The 18,019-nt window shown below is 34.5% G+C and overlaps 1 protein-coding gene across 17 annotated transcripts in view; it reads right to left on the reverse strand.

The window, feature by feature from the left end:
* The window catches only part of FIP1L1 (factor interacting with PAPOLA and CPSF1), a 74,527-nt gene that overhangs the window by 8,398 nt on the left and 48,110 nt on the right, over window positions 1-18,019 (reverse strand). For 9 of the 17 annotated variants that reach the window (XM_053923562.2, XM_045183001.3, XM_045182995.3 and 6 more), the window contains 3 exons: window positions 12,747-12,801; window positions 11,287-11,342; window positions 1,902-2,115 (listed from right to left, as the gene is read on the reverse strand). In XM_053923562.2, the coding sequence (XP_053779537.1) occupies window positions 1,902-2,115; window positions 11,287-11,342; window positions 12,747-12,801 (325 nt within the window). Of the gene's footprint in view, window positions 1-1,901; window positions 2,116-11,286; window positions 11,343-12,746; window positions 12,802-14,768; window positions 14,796-18,019 lie in introns of all 17 variants that reach the window. The other 8 variants (XM_045183000.3, XM_024573916.4, XM_024573912.4 and 5 more) reach the window with 1 other exon arrangement.

The following is an 18,019-nucleotide window of genomic DNA, read 5'->3' on the forward strand; positions in this document are numbered from 1 at the left end:
AGAACAAAGTATGGAGTAAGAAATGAGATTTCTGACCTTCATATATACCTTAATGTCACAGTAGTCACAACAATTTTTCCTGACCTAGTAAAAACAAATCAAATGATCCTTTTGAAGAAAATGCAAAGTTTTAGAAGGCAGCACCTTATTTTGAGCTCTATGACTACTTTGTTTATTAGACTTATATAGGGAATATAGGTTAACTCATTTGAACAGAAAAATAAAGCCAGATTTTTTCCTTTAGAAGCTGAGTGTCATTTGGCTGTCTAACTGGACACTGAGAACTGGGTTTGGTTTTTTTTGTTTTGTTTTGTTTTTTTACCACAGATGCTTAGTAAAAAGAGTCTTGATAAAAAATCCTTTAGGTATTCTTCCAAGAAACTGAGAAAACTAAAACTTTAATTACTGAATGAATTGGATTGAACTGTGTACCCGAAGAAGATATGCTCAAGTCCTAACTCCCATGCTTGTGAATGGAACCTTATTTGGAAACAGGGTCTTTACAGATGTCATCAAGTCAAGATGAGGTCTTGACTTAGGTTGCACCCAAATTCAATGATTGTAGTCTTATAAGAGGGAAATTTGGACACAGATACAGAAAGGTAAATGCCATGTGAAGACAAGACAGAGATTAAAGTGATGCATCTATCAACCAAAGGACAGCAACGACTGCTGACGACCACCAGAAGATAAGAGGTGGCTGTGGAACAGATTCTCCCTCAGAGCAACCCTGCTGACACTAGGATGATGTCAGACTTCCAGCCTCTAGAGCTCAGAGTAAATTCCTGTTCCAGGTTACTAGTTTGTCGTACGTTTTTACAGTAGTCCCAGGAAACAATTACACTGAGGAACTAGTACTTTGACAAAGCAGGTGGTTTCCAATTCTATGCTCCCAAGAAAATCAAATCATGAGCTGGTAGACCCTTAACAATAACTCTGATGCTAGGTTAACTGTGTAATTTTGGTATGTCACTAAATCTACAGATGCTCAAATAGCTGAATGATGGAGCTACAACACAATTCTATTGCTTCTCACATATTTTATATGAACAAGGTTTCTCAGCACTTACAACTATATATATATTTTCTAAAAAAGAAATATATTTTAGTGGCAAAGTGTTTTTTCCTAACAATAGTAATAATCACTTACAGATATATTAATTGGGGATAGGCAGAAGCTCCACAATCACATTAAGGAAGGTAGTTGTATTTCAGAATTTACATTACATATAAAAATGATGATGATTAAAACCACTAAAATTTTTTTTAAAAATTTTATGTCATACATTTTGTATGCATTTTAACTTACATTAAGTATGTTGAAGGAAAGGCTGATAGGGTGATCAGTTTAAAAAGACTGTTTTAGGAATACAAGTATTTTACATTAGGATAAAATTCTTTGGGGGAAATAATTCAGAAATAAGAATTCGACCACAAAAAGAAATGTATGATTTTCTCTGTTAAAGAAAGCCTGTTTATGTACTTTAAAAAAAATGGATGATGTTTAGTAAATCACTGTAATGTTTTTAGCCCATTGCATGTATTTAAAAGAGCAATAATTTTATTCTAAAATTGTCATGTTTATAATACACTGGGAACTGTACACTGAAAAGTATTTACATTTAAGATGAAAATTTTAGATGAGAAGATATATGAAGGAATACAAAATTTTCAAAATTCTTTTAGGGGAGGAGTGAACAAACAGATTTGAAGACTTGCTTTAGGTAATGAGAACCTCTATGAATTAAACAGCCTTGATGCTTTTAAATGGCTATCCTAAACACTTTTCAAATAATCCTTTCCCAACTGAACCAGATTTCCCATCCTATTATCAAATACAAGTTCTAACATGCACATTAAGTACCAACAGAGGCATACAAACTCCTACCCACTCCACACACCTGTTGAAAACGCTTGGTGTAGGGCTGTGATCACGCTCCCGCTCCCTCTCTCTGGTGCGCTCTCTTTCTCTGTCCCGATCACGATCTCGGTCCGGGTCCCGGTCCCGGTCTCTGTCCCGGTCTTTCTCTCTTCTTGAATAATAGTCCCACTGCTTGCTGGTGTCCACAAGACTAGGCCACGAAGGAGCAGAACCAGGAAGGTGGGGAAAGGCAACTAAAGAGAAAAAAACAGCAAAATATAAAAATTAGAAACAAGTTAAAACAAGAGAAAATGACCCCCCAAAAAAGTGCTAAAAAATAGACAAAACTCCCACCAAAAGTGCTTCATTAGATTATAATGAAAATTTATAACTAGAAAAGAGAAATGACATACAGTGAATACTCACAGATTGGGGGAATATTCAGAAACAAATCTTAAAGACCTAACATATAAAGATACCCCCTTTTGCAACGTGAACAGGAACCAGAAATAGATACACCATAAACTTCCCAATATAAAAAATGTAAACAAGAATACATTAGAGCATCTTCAAATAATTGAGAAAATAAAACCTGGAAATGTGTACTCAACATATATTTCAAAAATAAGAAAAAAACAAAGACACTGATAAACAAAAAAATGAGCAAACACGATCAACAAGAGCTCACCAAAAGAACTTCTATCAGATAGTTGTATAATACATTTTAAGAGAAGCCATTAAAAAAGAAACAATGTATACTTTCAAAACAATATAGGGAAAAATAGAATTTTTTAAAAATCACCAATTCAATTTAAAAAACTGGGAAAACAAACTTATTAGCTCAACAATCAGAATAACATAACAGAACTGAATTCATCAGTTCTATAACAGAATATGATCTCTACTTTGAAAAATTCTGACTATATTTTGAACATAAGACACAAAAACACACAAAATGGTTGAAAGAAAAGGATGGGAGAAAAAATATTAATACCCCTCAGTCTCCGTGTGAGTAGCTATATTAAAGACAAAGATTCACACAGTAAGAATTACCTGGTAAAGAAAGGTAACTATATGAAGATGAAAAAATGTAACTTGCCAAGAAGACGGAAAACATTAAACATCCAGGCATCTAACAACACAGCCTTAATTTTTGGAGAGTAAGAGCTAAAAGGAATATAAGTAGAAATAGAGAAACCCACAATGATCATGGGAGAATACAATAATCCTCTCAGTTATTGATCTTTAAGGACAAAGAATCGCTACACATATGTAAGAGTTGAGCAAAACACTGTTAACAAGGTTGATAATGAACCTAACAGAATACTGCCTGTAATAGTTAAAGAATACTCATTATTTTCAAGTACATATGAAACATTTATAATAAAACACTACGTACTTCCAGAGGATAAGTAAAATACACACTGTTCTCTAACCACCATGCAATTCAAGTTAGTAAAATTTTAAAATTTATGGGAAAATAATTTCCATACATTTCAAATAAAATTCACATTTCTGACCTAGCCGGTGTGGCTCAGTGGACTGAGTGCCAGCCTGTGAATCAAGGGGTCACTGATTTGATTCCCAGTCAGGGCACATGCCTGGGTTGTGGGTCGGGTCCCCAGTTGGGGGTGCGTGTGAGAGGCAACCACACACTGATATTTCTCTCCCTTTCTTTCTCCCTCCCTTCCCCTCTCTAAAATAAATAAATAAGATCTTAAAATTTTTTTTCATCATTTAGGAATTGAACATAAACATCAAATGTCTAGAGATGAAAATTGTTATGGAGGGAAATTTAATTTTTAAAAACACTACATTAGAAAAGATGGAAAATGAACGCACTAAGCTTACAACATATGAACTTAGAAAAGCACAGAAAAATATAACAAAAGAGAGACAATAAAGATAAAAGTAGAAATCAAGTAAACAGAAGACTACCACACAATTTAAAAAAGCAGAAAGTTGGTTTTTGAAGACCAGACAAAACATGACAATCTCGGACAAGGTTACAAAGAGAGACCACATAAGCTTTTAGAGCCAGAGGGACAACTGCAGATGTTGCAGAGATTAAACAATGCACAGAGTATTATACACTTTCTACCAACACATGTAAAAATTCAGCTGAAACAGACTCATTCTTAAAAATAAATTACCAGACAAAAGTGACTCAAAAATAAAAAGCAATCTTAATTCTGTAACTATTAAAGATATTAAGTCAGTAATTTAAAACCTTCTCACAAGATCAGATGGCTTTTACAGGTGAATTTTTATTAACTTATAAGGTATAGACCATTCTAACATTACACTAACTTCCAGAGAACAGGCCAAAAAGATCATTCTCTAACTCACGGTATCCCTTGTGGCTTATATAACCTTAATACCCAAACCAGTTAAGGATATTAGAAATAAAGTAAAATCACAGACCAATCTTACATATTAACTTAGATTGTCAAAATCCCAAATAAATCAGTATTTAAAAAAAAAAAATCAATCATGACCAGGTTAGATGTAGCTCAGAAAATAAACAGTGGCTTAATATTAGAAAAATATTAGAAATTTGCCACGTTAACAGATTAGAGAAGAACAGAATGATCATTTCAGAAAGCATTTGATAAAAATCCATGTCCATTCAATTTAACAGCCCTTGGAAAACTAGAAGAAATTTTCCTTAATCTGATTTGGGTTCTATTAAAAACCTAACAGTAAAACCCTAGTAGTAAAAATTATAAAAGTATTTTAGAAAAAGGTATTTCAACACTTCAACATCATATGGAGTTCTTAGAACACACACAAATATGGGGGGGGGGTTGTATAAGAATCTGAAAAGAAAGGAACAAAATCATTATCTGCAAATGATAACACTGTCTAAAGAGACTTAGCAAATTATAGTGAGAGTTCACAGGTAACTGGCTACATGATCAATATGTATACAATGATCAATACATGTATCTTTATTTATTACATGTATCTGTAAACTATATATGTTTTGTATATTTATATATGTTCTATATTTGTTATGTTCTGTATTTATAATTCTATATCTAAATATAAACAAATACAAAGAAAACACAGAGTTCAAATGAATATACCACTCACAACCACAAAAACATTAGATACCCACAACTAAATCTAACTGCAGATATGCAAGAAGTGTACAGAGATAATTACAACACTTAATTAAAGTACATTAAAAAAAATCTCCCTAAATGGAAAGTGAGTCTTTGTTCATAGATGAAATCATGTTCAAGGGATGAATGTCACACGAACTGATCTCCAGCGCCAAGTGAATTCAGGTGCTATGAAACAAGAGCCAGGACTGTAGAGCCAGGCCACACGGTTTCAAATCCTGAATCTGCCACTTACTGTGTGACATTGGGGAAATTACTCAATCTGGCTGTTCTTCAATTTCCTCCTCCATAAAGTGAGGATATTAACAGTATGCCTACTTTATAAGGCTGTCAGGATTATGTGAGTTAACAGTGTTTGTCACATAATAAGGTTAATATAAATGTTAGTTATTAATCAAAATCTTAAAGAGTTTTTCATGGGACTTGTAAAGTTGATTGCAAAATGGATATGTAAGAGCAATGGCTCAAGAATACTTCTAGAGTTGAACAGGTACATCCTGCTGAACCAATCAGATTTACTATAAAATTTATAATTAAGATTGTGTGGCATCATTAGCACAGGAATAGTAGTTAAATAAACCAAGTAAATAGTCTAGAAGGCAGAGAAACAAATTTATGCATCCATGAAACTTGATAGATGGAGACTGTATATCCCTCAGGACGACTACTCAACAAATTGCACGCAAACAATTATATCTTTAGTTTATAACACAGGCAAAAATTAACTTTCCAGATGGTTAAGGATGCACACATGAAAAACAAAATTTGAACAATTTTTTTGGAAAATATATATTGGGTAGTATTTTTTATATACTCAAGATTGAGAAAGTCATTGTCCAAATATGAACCCAATTAAAATGTGGTATGACTTTACATAGTTGATAAAGTATATGATGGTACTTATTCACATATCGTAATAGGAACGTTCTCCTTTACATGGCTTGAGTATTTTAATTATCTCTAAAATACACAATAATTACACAGTCAAAAAATGTAAATGAGGTGTTTATTGTTTAGCTTTTAGAATTAAAAACTAACTTGCCAGGGCACAGATAACTTTGGTTACAGGACAGAATATAAATGTTGAAAGTAGGAGTATAGCTGAACAGGTTGGGAGGCAGAGGGAAGGGAAGAGGTGAGAAAGCTTAGGAAGATGCACAGTAGTGGTGACTGATGGTAACAGAAAGAGAGCAGGTATAGAGAAACAAAGATAATGTCATAATTTCACTGGTGGGGAGAAGGAGTAGAGACAGTAAGTGAGCAAAATACACATTTATCATAGTAGAAAGATAGCACATGGTATCTGAAGTAATATAAATCAAGAAATAGGTGATAGCCCTGGCCGGGTAGCTCAGTTGGTTAGAGCATCATCCTGATACACCAAGGTTGCAGGTTCGATCCCTGGTCAGGGCACATACAAGAATTGACCTCTCTAAAAAAGAATAAAAATCAATAAATAAAAAAAAATTTCTAAAAAGAAATAGGGTAATAAGCTTATGTAGGAATGCCATGGAGACGATCTGATCTAAAAACCATTAAAAATGTTTATGTTCTTCCATATTCCTGAAAAACATTACTTTTAAACTAGGTCTTATTTTATAGGTACAATCTTAATATGTCATGAAGAAAAATTAATACTTCCTCTTATAATTAGTAGTACTTAAGAATAAATTTCAAAATTCTAAAATAAAATAAACAAACCTAAAACAGAATTACATCAAAGAGGAAGCTGTATTTACCATCTTCATTCCAAGGCTTTTTTTGACTAGAATGAAAATTCCTAACCTTCCTCTATTTAATTGTTACAAAATGCTTTATAACCATTATTACTTAAAAGTTCTTTATTTAAAAAAAAGTATCAGAGTCAGGATTAGTAAACAGTGAGCAGAAAAAGCATGCTTTGGGGATTAAAATTTTGCATGTATTACTTGGAGAAAAAGTTAAATACTTAATAAGTATTTTTAAAAATAAAATCTTCCACAAGGAAACTGTGTATGTAATCTCAAGAATAAAGTCTGATCTTTCTGATATGAGCTATTCCTCATGTTCATTTGTATTGAAACAAATGCACAAGGAATTTAATCACAAACAATGCAATGACAAGTGCCGTAAGAGGTCAAATTTTGATTAATTTAATACTTGTTAAGTACTTACATATTACTGGCACTGTGCTCAGCACTTTGTATTCAAACTTTAATTTAAAGATGAGAAAAATGATTTAGGTTACTCAATTTGCCCAAAGCTACTACAGTAAGATGGACCCGGGTCCCAAACCCAGGCTGTCTAACTACAAGGCCTATACTTTAATAGTTACGTTACACTGCCTCAGAGTGTAGACACAGGAGAGAACTTGGAGCTTGTTGAAGATGGTGGAGATAATAATGAAGCAGCTAATATCTGAGTGTTTATTAAATGGAAGCACTAAGGTGTTTCAATGTATTCTCACTAAACTTCACCTTATGGGAAAAATTATGCTCTCCATTTAATGAAGATCTATAAAAATCATGTAAATAGTGAGAGGGTGAAGCAAGACTCCAACCCAAGTAATCCTGTGAGGCCAGAATGAAAAAAAAAAAAAAAAAAAAAAAAGGTGGTATAATCAATGAAACAAGTCAGCCAACAGAAAGACCACTTTTTCATGTGAATGATGGCAAATGTGGCTCTGAACAAGGTGGGTCTGAAGGACAGTACAACCCTCTAATACAGATACCTAGACGGTAACTCTAAGTATATGACGGACACTTATATTGTATAAGCCTTTAAACTATTCCATTTTCTCCACCTCCAATGTACTACTACCTAAAAACAGGATACCATAATTTCTTCCCATGGATTACAGTCATGTGCCACTTAACAACAGAGATACATTCTGAGAAATACATTTATTAGGCAATTTCCTTCTTGTGCAAACATCAGACTGTACTTCTACAAACCAGGCAGTCCAGCCTGCTACACACCTAGATCTGGTAGAGCACATTGCTCCTATGCGATAAGCCTGTACAGCATGTCACAATACAAAACAATACCAGATTAAACCAAGCACAAGAGAAAATGAAACAACGAGAGGTAGCAAACGCAAAATGTACGAGGCTGCTGCTAGTGTAACATGGCATACTGTTTTACAGCAACCCACTTGTTTATGTAAGCAGAAAGAGCACACTAACATAACTATGTGCTGTGCTTTTATAAAACTGGCGGCACAGGTATGTTTACACCAGCATCACCACGGACACATGAGTACCGCATTACAACAGCTATGATATGACTAGGAAATGGGAATTTTTAGCTCCATTATAATCTATGGGACCAGAGTCATATATGTGGTCCAGTCCATGGCTGACAGAAGGGTCCTTATGCAGCACAAGAGTGTACAACAACTTCTTCTCTCAATCCAGCAGGCATCTCAGCCATTCCCACTTTCCTACCACCCACTATTTCCTCATAGTAGGTAGCCAGGATGGGCCTTTTCCAATGTAAATCTAGCAATTTCACAACTCAGCATGATACTAAACTGCTCCTCATAGCCCTCTGAACCAGGGTGAAATTACACAGAATGGTTACAAGGCCCTGCATGCTCCCTTCTCATCTCTAGGCATTCATCATGCATTCTTTACACTCCAGCCACACTACAATTCTTTCAGTTCATAAAGCGTACTACATTCTCACCACAATATCTTTGAACATGTTTTGAACCCCAGGTCACATCATCTACAGCTCCACCCCTCTGGAGTGGGAGACCCCTTGCACTCTGCTCTCCATGACATCCTCACCTATCACCTGGCTGTTTTCTCACTAGCCTATAAATTTGATAAGGACAAACCTATGTCTATTTTACTGTATCCCTAAAACCTAGTACAATGCACAAGAGCAGTTTTAAAATAAAAGAATAAATAATCAAGGAATCTAAGCAGAAAGTGGTATCAGAAGCCCTTGTAATGGACAAATTTGTCAAGAGCAAACATGATAGAGGACCTAGCCAAATGATCTACAAGAAAAGATGGGGAAAGATAAGAACAAGGCTAGTTGGATACTATGAGTCAAAAAACAGAAAGATTACGGACAATGAAGACAAACAATTTGGTGACAAATCCTAAGTCCTTTTAGGAGTAGACATAGTATAAGTATCTCTGTTGTGTAACAATTTATTAATATTTCAAAATACAGTTGATAAAAGAAATAAAAAGTTAATTCTGTTAAGTAACCCTTAGATACATGTAAGACTTAGTTAATCTTTTAGTTAATATTTTTTAATTGTTTGGTCTGATATATTTTAAACCATGGAAGTATGTTTTTATTGCTATAAAAAATATTTAAGTTCACTTTCAGCCAAGATGGGCACAAGTGGATACATTTTGCATCCTCACACAACCAAAAGACAGACAACAAGTTTAAAAACAAAAAACAACCAGAACTGCCAGAAAATCCAACAGTACGGAAGTCTAACAACCAAGGAGTTAAAGAAGAAACTTTCATCCAGACTGGTAGGAGGGGTGGAGATGGGCAGCCGAGGTGGTCCCACATTTGCATGTGAATAAACTGGGAAGAACAACTGGGAATCGAGACAAACTCCACAATCCAGAGTTCCATTGCAGGGAACTAAAGCCTCAAAACCTCTGACTGAAAACACCTGTGAGGGTTGCAGGGGCAGGAGAAACTCCCAGCCCCACAGGAGACTTCATTGGAAAGAACCACAGGGACCTAGAATGTACGAAAACTCACCCACCTGAGATCAGCACCCAAAGGGCCCAATTTGCTTGTGAGTAGCAGCAGAGGGGACTGAAAGCCTGTCAAGAGCTGAGCAAACGGCATTGTTCCCTCTTGGACCGCTCCCCCATATATAGCATCACAACCGCAGTGAAGTGGGTTGCCCTGCCCTGGCCAATAGCTGAGGCTTGGCCCCTTACTACGTAACAGGCACAGGGAGAATGGAAGAACAGATCAAAGCTCCAGAAAAAATACAACTAAGCGATGAAGACATAGCCAACCTATCAGATGCACAGTTCAAAACAATGGTAATCAGAATGCTCAAAGAAATGGTTGAGTATGGTCACAAAAGAGAGGAAAAAGTGAAGGCTATGAAAAGTGAAATAAAGAAAAATGTACAGGGAACCAACACTGGAGGGAAGGAAACAGGGACTCAAATCAACAGTTTGGGGGAGTAGGGAGAAATAAATATTCAACCCGAACAGAACAAAGAAACAAGAAATCAATAAAATGAGGAGAGGCTTGGCAACCTCTGGGACAACTAAATGTTCCAACATCCAAATCGTAGGGGTGCCAGAAGGAGAAGAGGAACAGCAAGAAATTGAAACTTACTTGAAAACATAATGAAGGAGAACTTCCCTAATCTGGCAAAGGAAACAGACTTCCAGGAAGCTCAGAGAGTCCCAAAGAAGTTGTACCCAAGGAGGAACACACCAAGGCTCATCATAATTACATTACCCAAGATTAAAGATAAGGAGAGATGTTAAAAGCAGCAAGAGAAAAGGAGAGAGTTACCTACAAAGGAGTTCCCATAAGACTATCAATTGATTTTTCAAAAGAAAGTTTGCAGGCCAAAGGGGCTGGAAAGGAGTATTCAAAGTCATGAAAAGCAAGGACCTACATCCAAGATTACTCTATCCAGCAAAGCTATCATTTAGAATGGAAGGGCAGATAAAGTGCTTCCCAGATAAGGTCAAGTTAAAGGAGTTCATCCTCACCAAGCCCTTATTATATGAAATGTGAAAGGGACTTATCTAAGAAAAAGATGATCAAAAATACCAACAGTAAGATGACAACAAACTCAAAACCATCGACAACTGAACCTAAAAAAACAAAAACTAAGCAAACAAGTAGAACAGGAACAGATTCACTGAAGTAGAGATCACATGGAGGATTATCAGGGGGTGGGGGACGGGGGAGAATGGGGGAAAAGGTACAGGGAATAAGAAGCATAAATGGTAGATACAAAATATACAGGGGGAGGTTTAGAATAGTGTGGGAAATGCAGCAGCCAAAGAACTTATATGTAGGACCCATGGACATGAACTAAGGAGGGTGGGGGAAATGCTAGTGGGAGGGGAGATACAGGGTGGAAGGCGATAAAGGAAAGAAAAAAATGGGACAACTATAATGGCATAATTAATAAAATATATTAAAAAAATTTAAGTCCTTTACTGATTCAAATTGAATCTGGTAACTAAAAATACTTGCCATTGGGGTATAGGTAGAGGTGGAAGAGGGTATGAGAGGGATAAATGGTAATAGAAAAATATACAATAAAAAAAGAAAAACTAACTAAATAAAAATACTTACCATTGCCATATGGAAAAGCACGTGCAGAACGACTATCATAACCAGAGGAATGTCCACTGTTGAAGAAAAATGTATTTTTATGTATTACTATTAAGTTTGAAATTTTAATAATTTGGTATAAAACATAAAAGCAGAATCACGACTTACTTCATCACAATATAATACTATGCTTTAATTCTGTAATTTTATTTAATATTAAAAACAGACTTTTCAATCTCCAAAAAATACACAACCTACCACTCAACTGTAAAGAAAAATACAGATTGCTAGTACTACTTAACATGAATAACTCAATGAATTTATCTTAATTCACAAGATAACAGAAACTTTGAGGCTAACAGAATATTTGAGACTTAGTTAAAATTTAGTCTTAAAAACAGTTGGTCTTAATGGTTATAAATCAAAAATTCAGCCCCACTGACAGGATCAACAAAAAATACTTTTAACATTTTAATAGAGAAAACAAATATATATCTAACAAGGACTTAATAAAATTAAGTCCTTATGTTCTCACAAGTCACTCTTCATTGAGTTTTATAATTTTCTTTGAAAATCCTATGCAGGGTTTGATGCTACTGATATAACAAGGTTCTTACAATTTTTGTCTTTTTATATAATTTAAACCACTTTTTCAGAAATACACCACATTTATAAAGTTTATTTGCCACTTCGGCAGGAATAATAATAGCCTCCATTTATTAGTGATTTTTATCTATTAAGAATTATGCTGATGCTTTATATTCACTAGCTGTTTTAATCTTCACAATTCTATCAACCCCATCTGGAAAAAGAAGAAACTAAGTCTCAAAGAGTAGTTATGAACTTGCCTAGCAACACAAAGCTGGTAAATTATGAAGTCAAAAATATGAATCAGGTTTCTGTGATTCCAAAGCCTATGTTGTTAAACACCATATCGCCATCCATGAGGTAAATACCCTTTGGTGCAGAATTCCAACTAACATAAAGCATAAAAGGCAGGGTATAAAAATAAGGCTATTCTCATGCAGAACAGATCCAATCCTCCTTTGTGCAAGTTGAGTTGAAGCAGGCTAGCAAGGCAGAAGGCAGCTTTTCTTTGCTATGGTCCCTGATAACAGTTGTCCTTACCTAATCCTAAAGTAGACATGCATTACTCATGGTCACCAGTCATGTTTGCATCTCCCACAACACTGACTACAGCCAATTTCTTTAAATCAACTTAGGAGATTCTTTAATCAGTGTGTTGTAAATCAAAGGAAGTATTTCAAAATATTATCTTTTAGTTTTCTTTGTGTTTTGTTCTTGGGTTATATGGGTCCAACATCTTATATAAAAGTAACTAACATCGATCTAGACTTATTAAAAGGCAGGTACTACTGTTTAAAAATTAAATCTTTGAAAACATTACCAAAATATGTGTATGATTCTTCTGTCAAAACTCTATCAATGATAAAAAATTTACAGTATACACAATGACTTACCTTTCTATTGTTGGTATAAGAGATGGGGGTGGAGCACCTGGTGGAGGAGGAAAACCTGAAACATTCAATCATAAGAAAAAAAAGTTAAGAAAATATGCACCTAAAGTCAAGAGTAAAACAAAGTTGCTGCGTATCACTACATTTTCTGGGGACAAACATGCTTCTCTATGTTATAATGGACAGAAAAAAATGGAGTTTAAACTTATAAACAGACATTGGAGTAATAAAACTTTAAATGAACAGTCTTGTCTACTACACAGAGCACAAACTGGGAGTCAGGACACCGGTCTTATTTTCAGCACCACACACAGCCCATTTTGTGAGTATGAGAAAGTTACTCTCAACGCCTTACCTTTTCCATCTATAAAACAGTAGTAGTGTTGTCACCAGATATGTTATACTTGAAATATTTTAGAAGGAAAGCAAATAAAACATTTACCTCTTTCAAAAAATATTTTGAGTTTTATATGTATAATTTATAAATAAAATCTTACCAGTAGATATAATAAATGCTTAAAGCTGAGAATATCCATCATAAAGTATGTTTTAATAGCACAACCCTAAAAAACTATTTTTACAAAGGAAGGCACGTAATGTAGTTTGGCATTAGTTTGGAAAGAAAATAATTTACACCTTTATATCATGAGGTCTGCATTCTCAGTAATTCACAATACCTACATGAAATACCGCAGAATGTGGCGGAAAGGGACCTTAACAGGAAATCTACTCTACACTTTCAAATAAGAAGGCAAAAAGTATCCCAACAAAGACCTTAAGATTCCACCATTTATGAAACCAATTCCTTTCAAGTTTTAACAACGCTTACTGTTAGGAAATGAATTAAATTATCTCTCTCACACTGCAATACATATGCTATCCTGAAGAAGGACAAGAAACAATCCACTGTCGTCCTCTCTAACACCCTCTGCATATTAAAAACAATTCCACTAGGCCTCCTTTTTAGTACTCTATGTAAAAATGAATCCCAGTTCTCCTAGCCCTTCTCTAAAGTCCAATTAAATCAGTTTTGGCCCTGCTTCAAGTTGTTTCAAATTCACCATGCTCGTCCTCACTGTATCCAGTTTTAGGATTTGTAAATCCTCTACTGCACATCTTAGCAGTGTAGAGTTTAGCAATTACCACATTAGTCCTTATAGTCCACAATCCTATTTTATACAGTCTTATAATCACATTTCTTTTTAAACTAAAAAGACACACCAATGATTCCTTTGTAACTTTCCTGGTAAGTCTTTTTTCAGCCACATTTTTGACAAACAGTGACTACCTCACATCTAAATATGTGTACTCACCTATGCTACCTAACTCTACCATTTCTGTTTATCAAGGTCATTTTGAATTTAGACCCACCCTTCAAGCTCTGCCACTTCTCATTTCTTTAGGCTCCCTGGCTTTAAATACTGAACTCAGTTAATATACCTGCAATCACATTTTCATCATACTACCACCCCCCAAAAAATTGAAAAATTAAAAAACAACAACAACACTAGGCCACATATAAACTGTTGATCATACCATTATAACAATTAACAGTTTAATCACCACTCAAAGAACAACCATCTCTGTCCAGTTATCAATCTAGCTAATAGTGTGGCTCAAAATTCTCATGATATTGTTATGCCAGCAGAGTAAAACACTCAGAAACCACTATAAAGATAAATCATCTTTCTCGTCTCTTGCAGTCACTACATCACATAAAAAATTCTTTGGTATTTTTAATAAAAGTTTTATTTTCTATCCTATACTCAGTTTTCTTCAAAAAATTGATATGGTGAGAATTTTCTCAGAATCTCTATTTCTACACAAATGGGTAAGACAGGTATAAGATAACTAATTATCTTAATCAAAACTGGAATGAAGCAAAGGCAGAGCTGAAAATAGGACCTTGAAATCCCAAAAGCCTATTCCATATTCTAACCATATCAACACTGTCCCTCCTGTAACTATAGGCTTGAAATTTCATGTTTATTAACAATGATGGAGAAAACATGTAAAAAGTTTTACCTGGAGGTGGTACAGTTATTGGAATACCTAAAAAACAAGTGATGAAATTTAATATAGTAATTGGATTTTATAATCTGTTATGTTTTTATGCCATCACCAAAAAAAACCCCAAAACAGAAAAACCCACATCTTTGAAATAAAACCCCTTGCTTCATTTTCCTGGCTTATTCACTCAAGAGAAGTATTCTGTTTTCTTGCAGAGGACCAACAACTCGAGTGTGTAACATTGACTTCCTGATGAAAACCGTATCTAACAACCTGATAACAAGTTTCCCCCACAAGTTGTAATCATAAAACAAAGTTCAACATCAGTTAAAAAGCATATTTGTGCATATGCAAATATCAAACTCTATGAAAATAACACTAAGTTTGATAATCAACATCTGATCTTGTTATTTTAACATTTTAATAGGGAAATTCATCAATGGGCTCTTTAATACTGTAGATACTACTAGGTAACTCTGAAGATGATGGATATTCACTTAGTAAAGCTTTGTGGGACATTCGGGTGTTGATTTGGATTATTTTCCTGTTGACAGGAGTGGGGAAAGGCTATTATTTCCCTTGATTTGTGGGAGTAGAAAAAGAGGTTACAGCCAATTCATATATATATACCACAGGGCACATTAAAATAAATGTAGACAATTTACTTCTATAGGAGTCAGAAAATACTAGTTTGAGTGACTCTCACTCATCCGCACACTTTATAAACTAAGAAACATTCAACTATGTATAAACATTCTCAGTTTTACATTTGTCAAATGTGCCCTTAAATCCTTATATAAAACTTATGTGTCATGCACACTGTAACTACTTTTTGTTTGAAGAAAAATGACATCACTAAGTAGAAAAACAGAAAAAAATTAAAAACTATTTCATGAAAATTTTATACCATAAATAGCTTCAACAGAGCAGAACTGGTTTACTAAATTCTATTGTAAGAACTGTAAACTTTATCAAAATTAGTCCAGAGAGGAAAAATAACCTAACTCATCAACTAAATGCATAGGAAAAAATAATGAAAACAGAATCACTTTCAAAAGTTTTTCAATGGAAAATCTGCTAATAATTTATTTAAAATGTTTCTCTGTATGTTTTACCAGGATAGGTTTATATAAAAAGATCTTAAGGCAGCAGTCGGCCTTTAAAATGGATAATGACGCATCTGATTTAACCACCATGCAATAAAAGAGATATGATAAACTTACAAAACCAACAAGATTGTAGAAGATATGTAAAGCATCCATCATCTTAGAAAAATCATTAGGCCTCCATAAGCCTACTTAAACTGATACACTTAACAACGATTCTCATTTACCCTGCGGTTATTCTGCTGCTATCTAAGTTACTAAACTGTAAGAATCCAGCAAACAATACAAGCTAGCAGAATTCCAGACACCTAACTAAATGGGAAAAGAAAGGCAGAACACATTTAATGTTCTTATTAACATCCACTATTACCTGATTTTATTTACAACAGTACAGGATTTTTTGAGCACTACTGAACTTCACTATGTGACCTAGTTTTTACATTCAAACACCGATTTTCTTAGATGTATAAGATAAAGAATTTTATCAAGTTCGGCAACCCACTCTGTAATCCTAATAACTTTACCTGAATGAACATATGAGCGGCATGTATCATTTCAGCTAATATACTTAGTACAGCTTACTAAAATGTGAATTCATACAAAATAAGTATATTACTAGTCAGCCCTCTCAGTATCTAGTCCTCAAAAACATTTAAGTTATCAAACTTTTCATAAAACATAATGATAAAATGACATAAAAGCAAATTGTGTAGTATAGTCTGCCTTTAATTTGAATCTTACTACAACAATATCATAGGGCAATTAAAAAAAAAAAACAACAACTGGGAGGAATTAAGAACACAAAGAAAAATCATGCTATCTATTACAAATGCCTTTCCAATCAGTATCTACACATCACAAAGTTGGCATGACAACTAGAAAGGGACCTTTTTGTGAGATCTCTATTCCACCTAAGATATTTCAATATAAATCTTTACTGGTAAATGTTGACTGAAACTTAACTATAAAGTTGATTAAACACTATACAGTGAAGTCTTTGACAATTATCTAATGTATTTTCAAAATGCATAATATGTTAGGCTAACATAATTTTCACCTAAAAATCTCTACTTAGCATTTGACTTTTGTTAACCCAGGAGAAATCATATAAGGAAAGAAAAGTTCATCTCAAATATCCCTTTCTTCTCCCAACACTACCACCTTCCTGGCCAACACATGTGTTGCCTAGCCAACAGACTTGAAATACACAAGGCAAGTACTTTGTTTCTTTTCTGTATCCTTTATCTGTAAAATGAGTAGGGAAAAAAAGTTTATTTTCCTGGAAAGCCTTGTATAACAGCAGTAGAAGTAAGATTTCTAGTACAGGCCCAAAGCTTTTGGATGAGTGGTTTTGCAACTTCACCACCCATCAGAAGAACCACCTGGAGAACTTGTTAGAACACAGGTTGCTGGACCCCTTCCCCTAGAACTTCTCATTTAGTGTCTAGAGTGGGCCCAGAGAATTTGCATTCTAACAAGATGATGATGTTGCTGATCAGAGACCATACTTTGGGAATCAATGGATTAGATTCTAAACTTTTCTTTTGCACTGCTGAACACCTCAACATTCAATACAGACAAAATAAATTCTATTCTAAATTGTTATGGAACAAAGTGTGTGACACTCTGAGGTAAAATAGTACAGCTACATGGCAGCCTATACTATCTGGCATCCTCAAAGGAAAGAGCAGGGAATGTAACTTTTCTAGTATGTAACACATGCTCATAAATGTAAAGTGTGAGGGTAGGGGAATCTGAAATCCTATATGTGGGACTAAAGGAATTGAAGCAAAGAAACAAAAAGACAGCGTAACTGCAAAACATCATACTAAAAAGAATTTTTAAAATTCTCACAAAATTAAAAGGATCTACATTTTAGGCTCAACAATAAAATGAATAAAATTTATCTAAGAACTCATTCTCAATGTATCTCATCATTATTTTGTATAACTGAGGCAAAAAAGAGTTACGTGACAGGCAGCCTATGAGATGACATCTAATGATCCCTGTGCCTCCTGGTATTTACGCCTTTTTATACCTGTGGCATTCACATCCTCCCCTTACGTCCTAGCTAAACGTAATGACTTGTTCCTAACAAACAAATACAGCAAAAATGATGGGATGTCACTTCCAAGACTACGTTTCAAGAAACAGTGACTT

This window comes from Desmodus rotundus, chromosome 4, assembly GCF_022682495.2.
Source record: "Desmodus rotundus isolate HL8 chromosome 4, HLdesRot8A.1, whole genome shotgun sequence".
Classification (NCBI taxonomy): domain Eukaryota; kingdom Metazoa; phylum Chordata; class Mammalia; order Chiroptera; family Phyllostomidae; genus Desmodus; species Desmodus rotundus.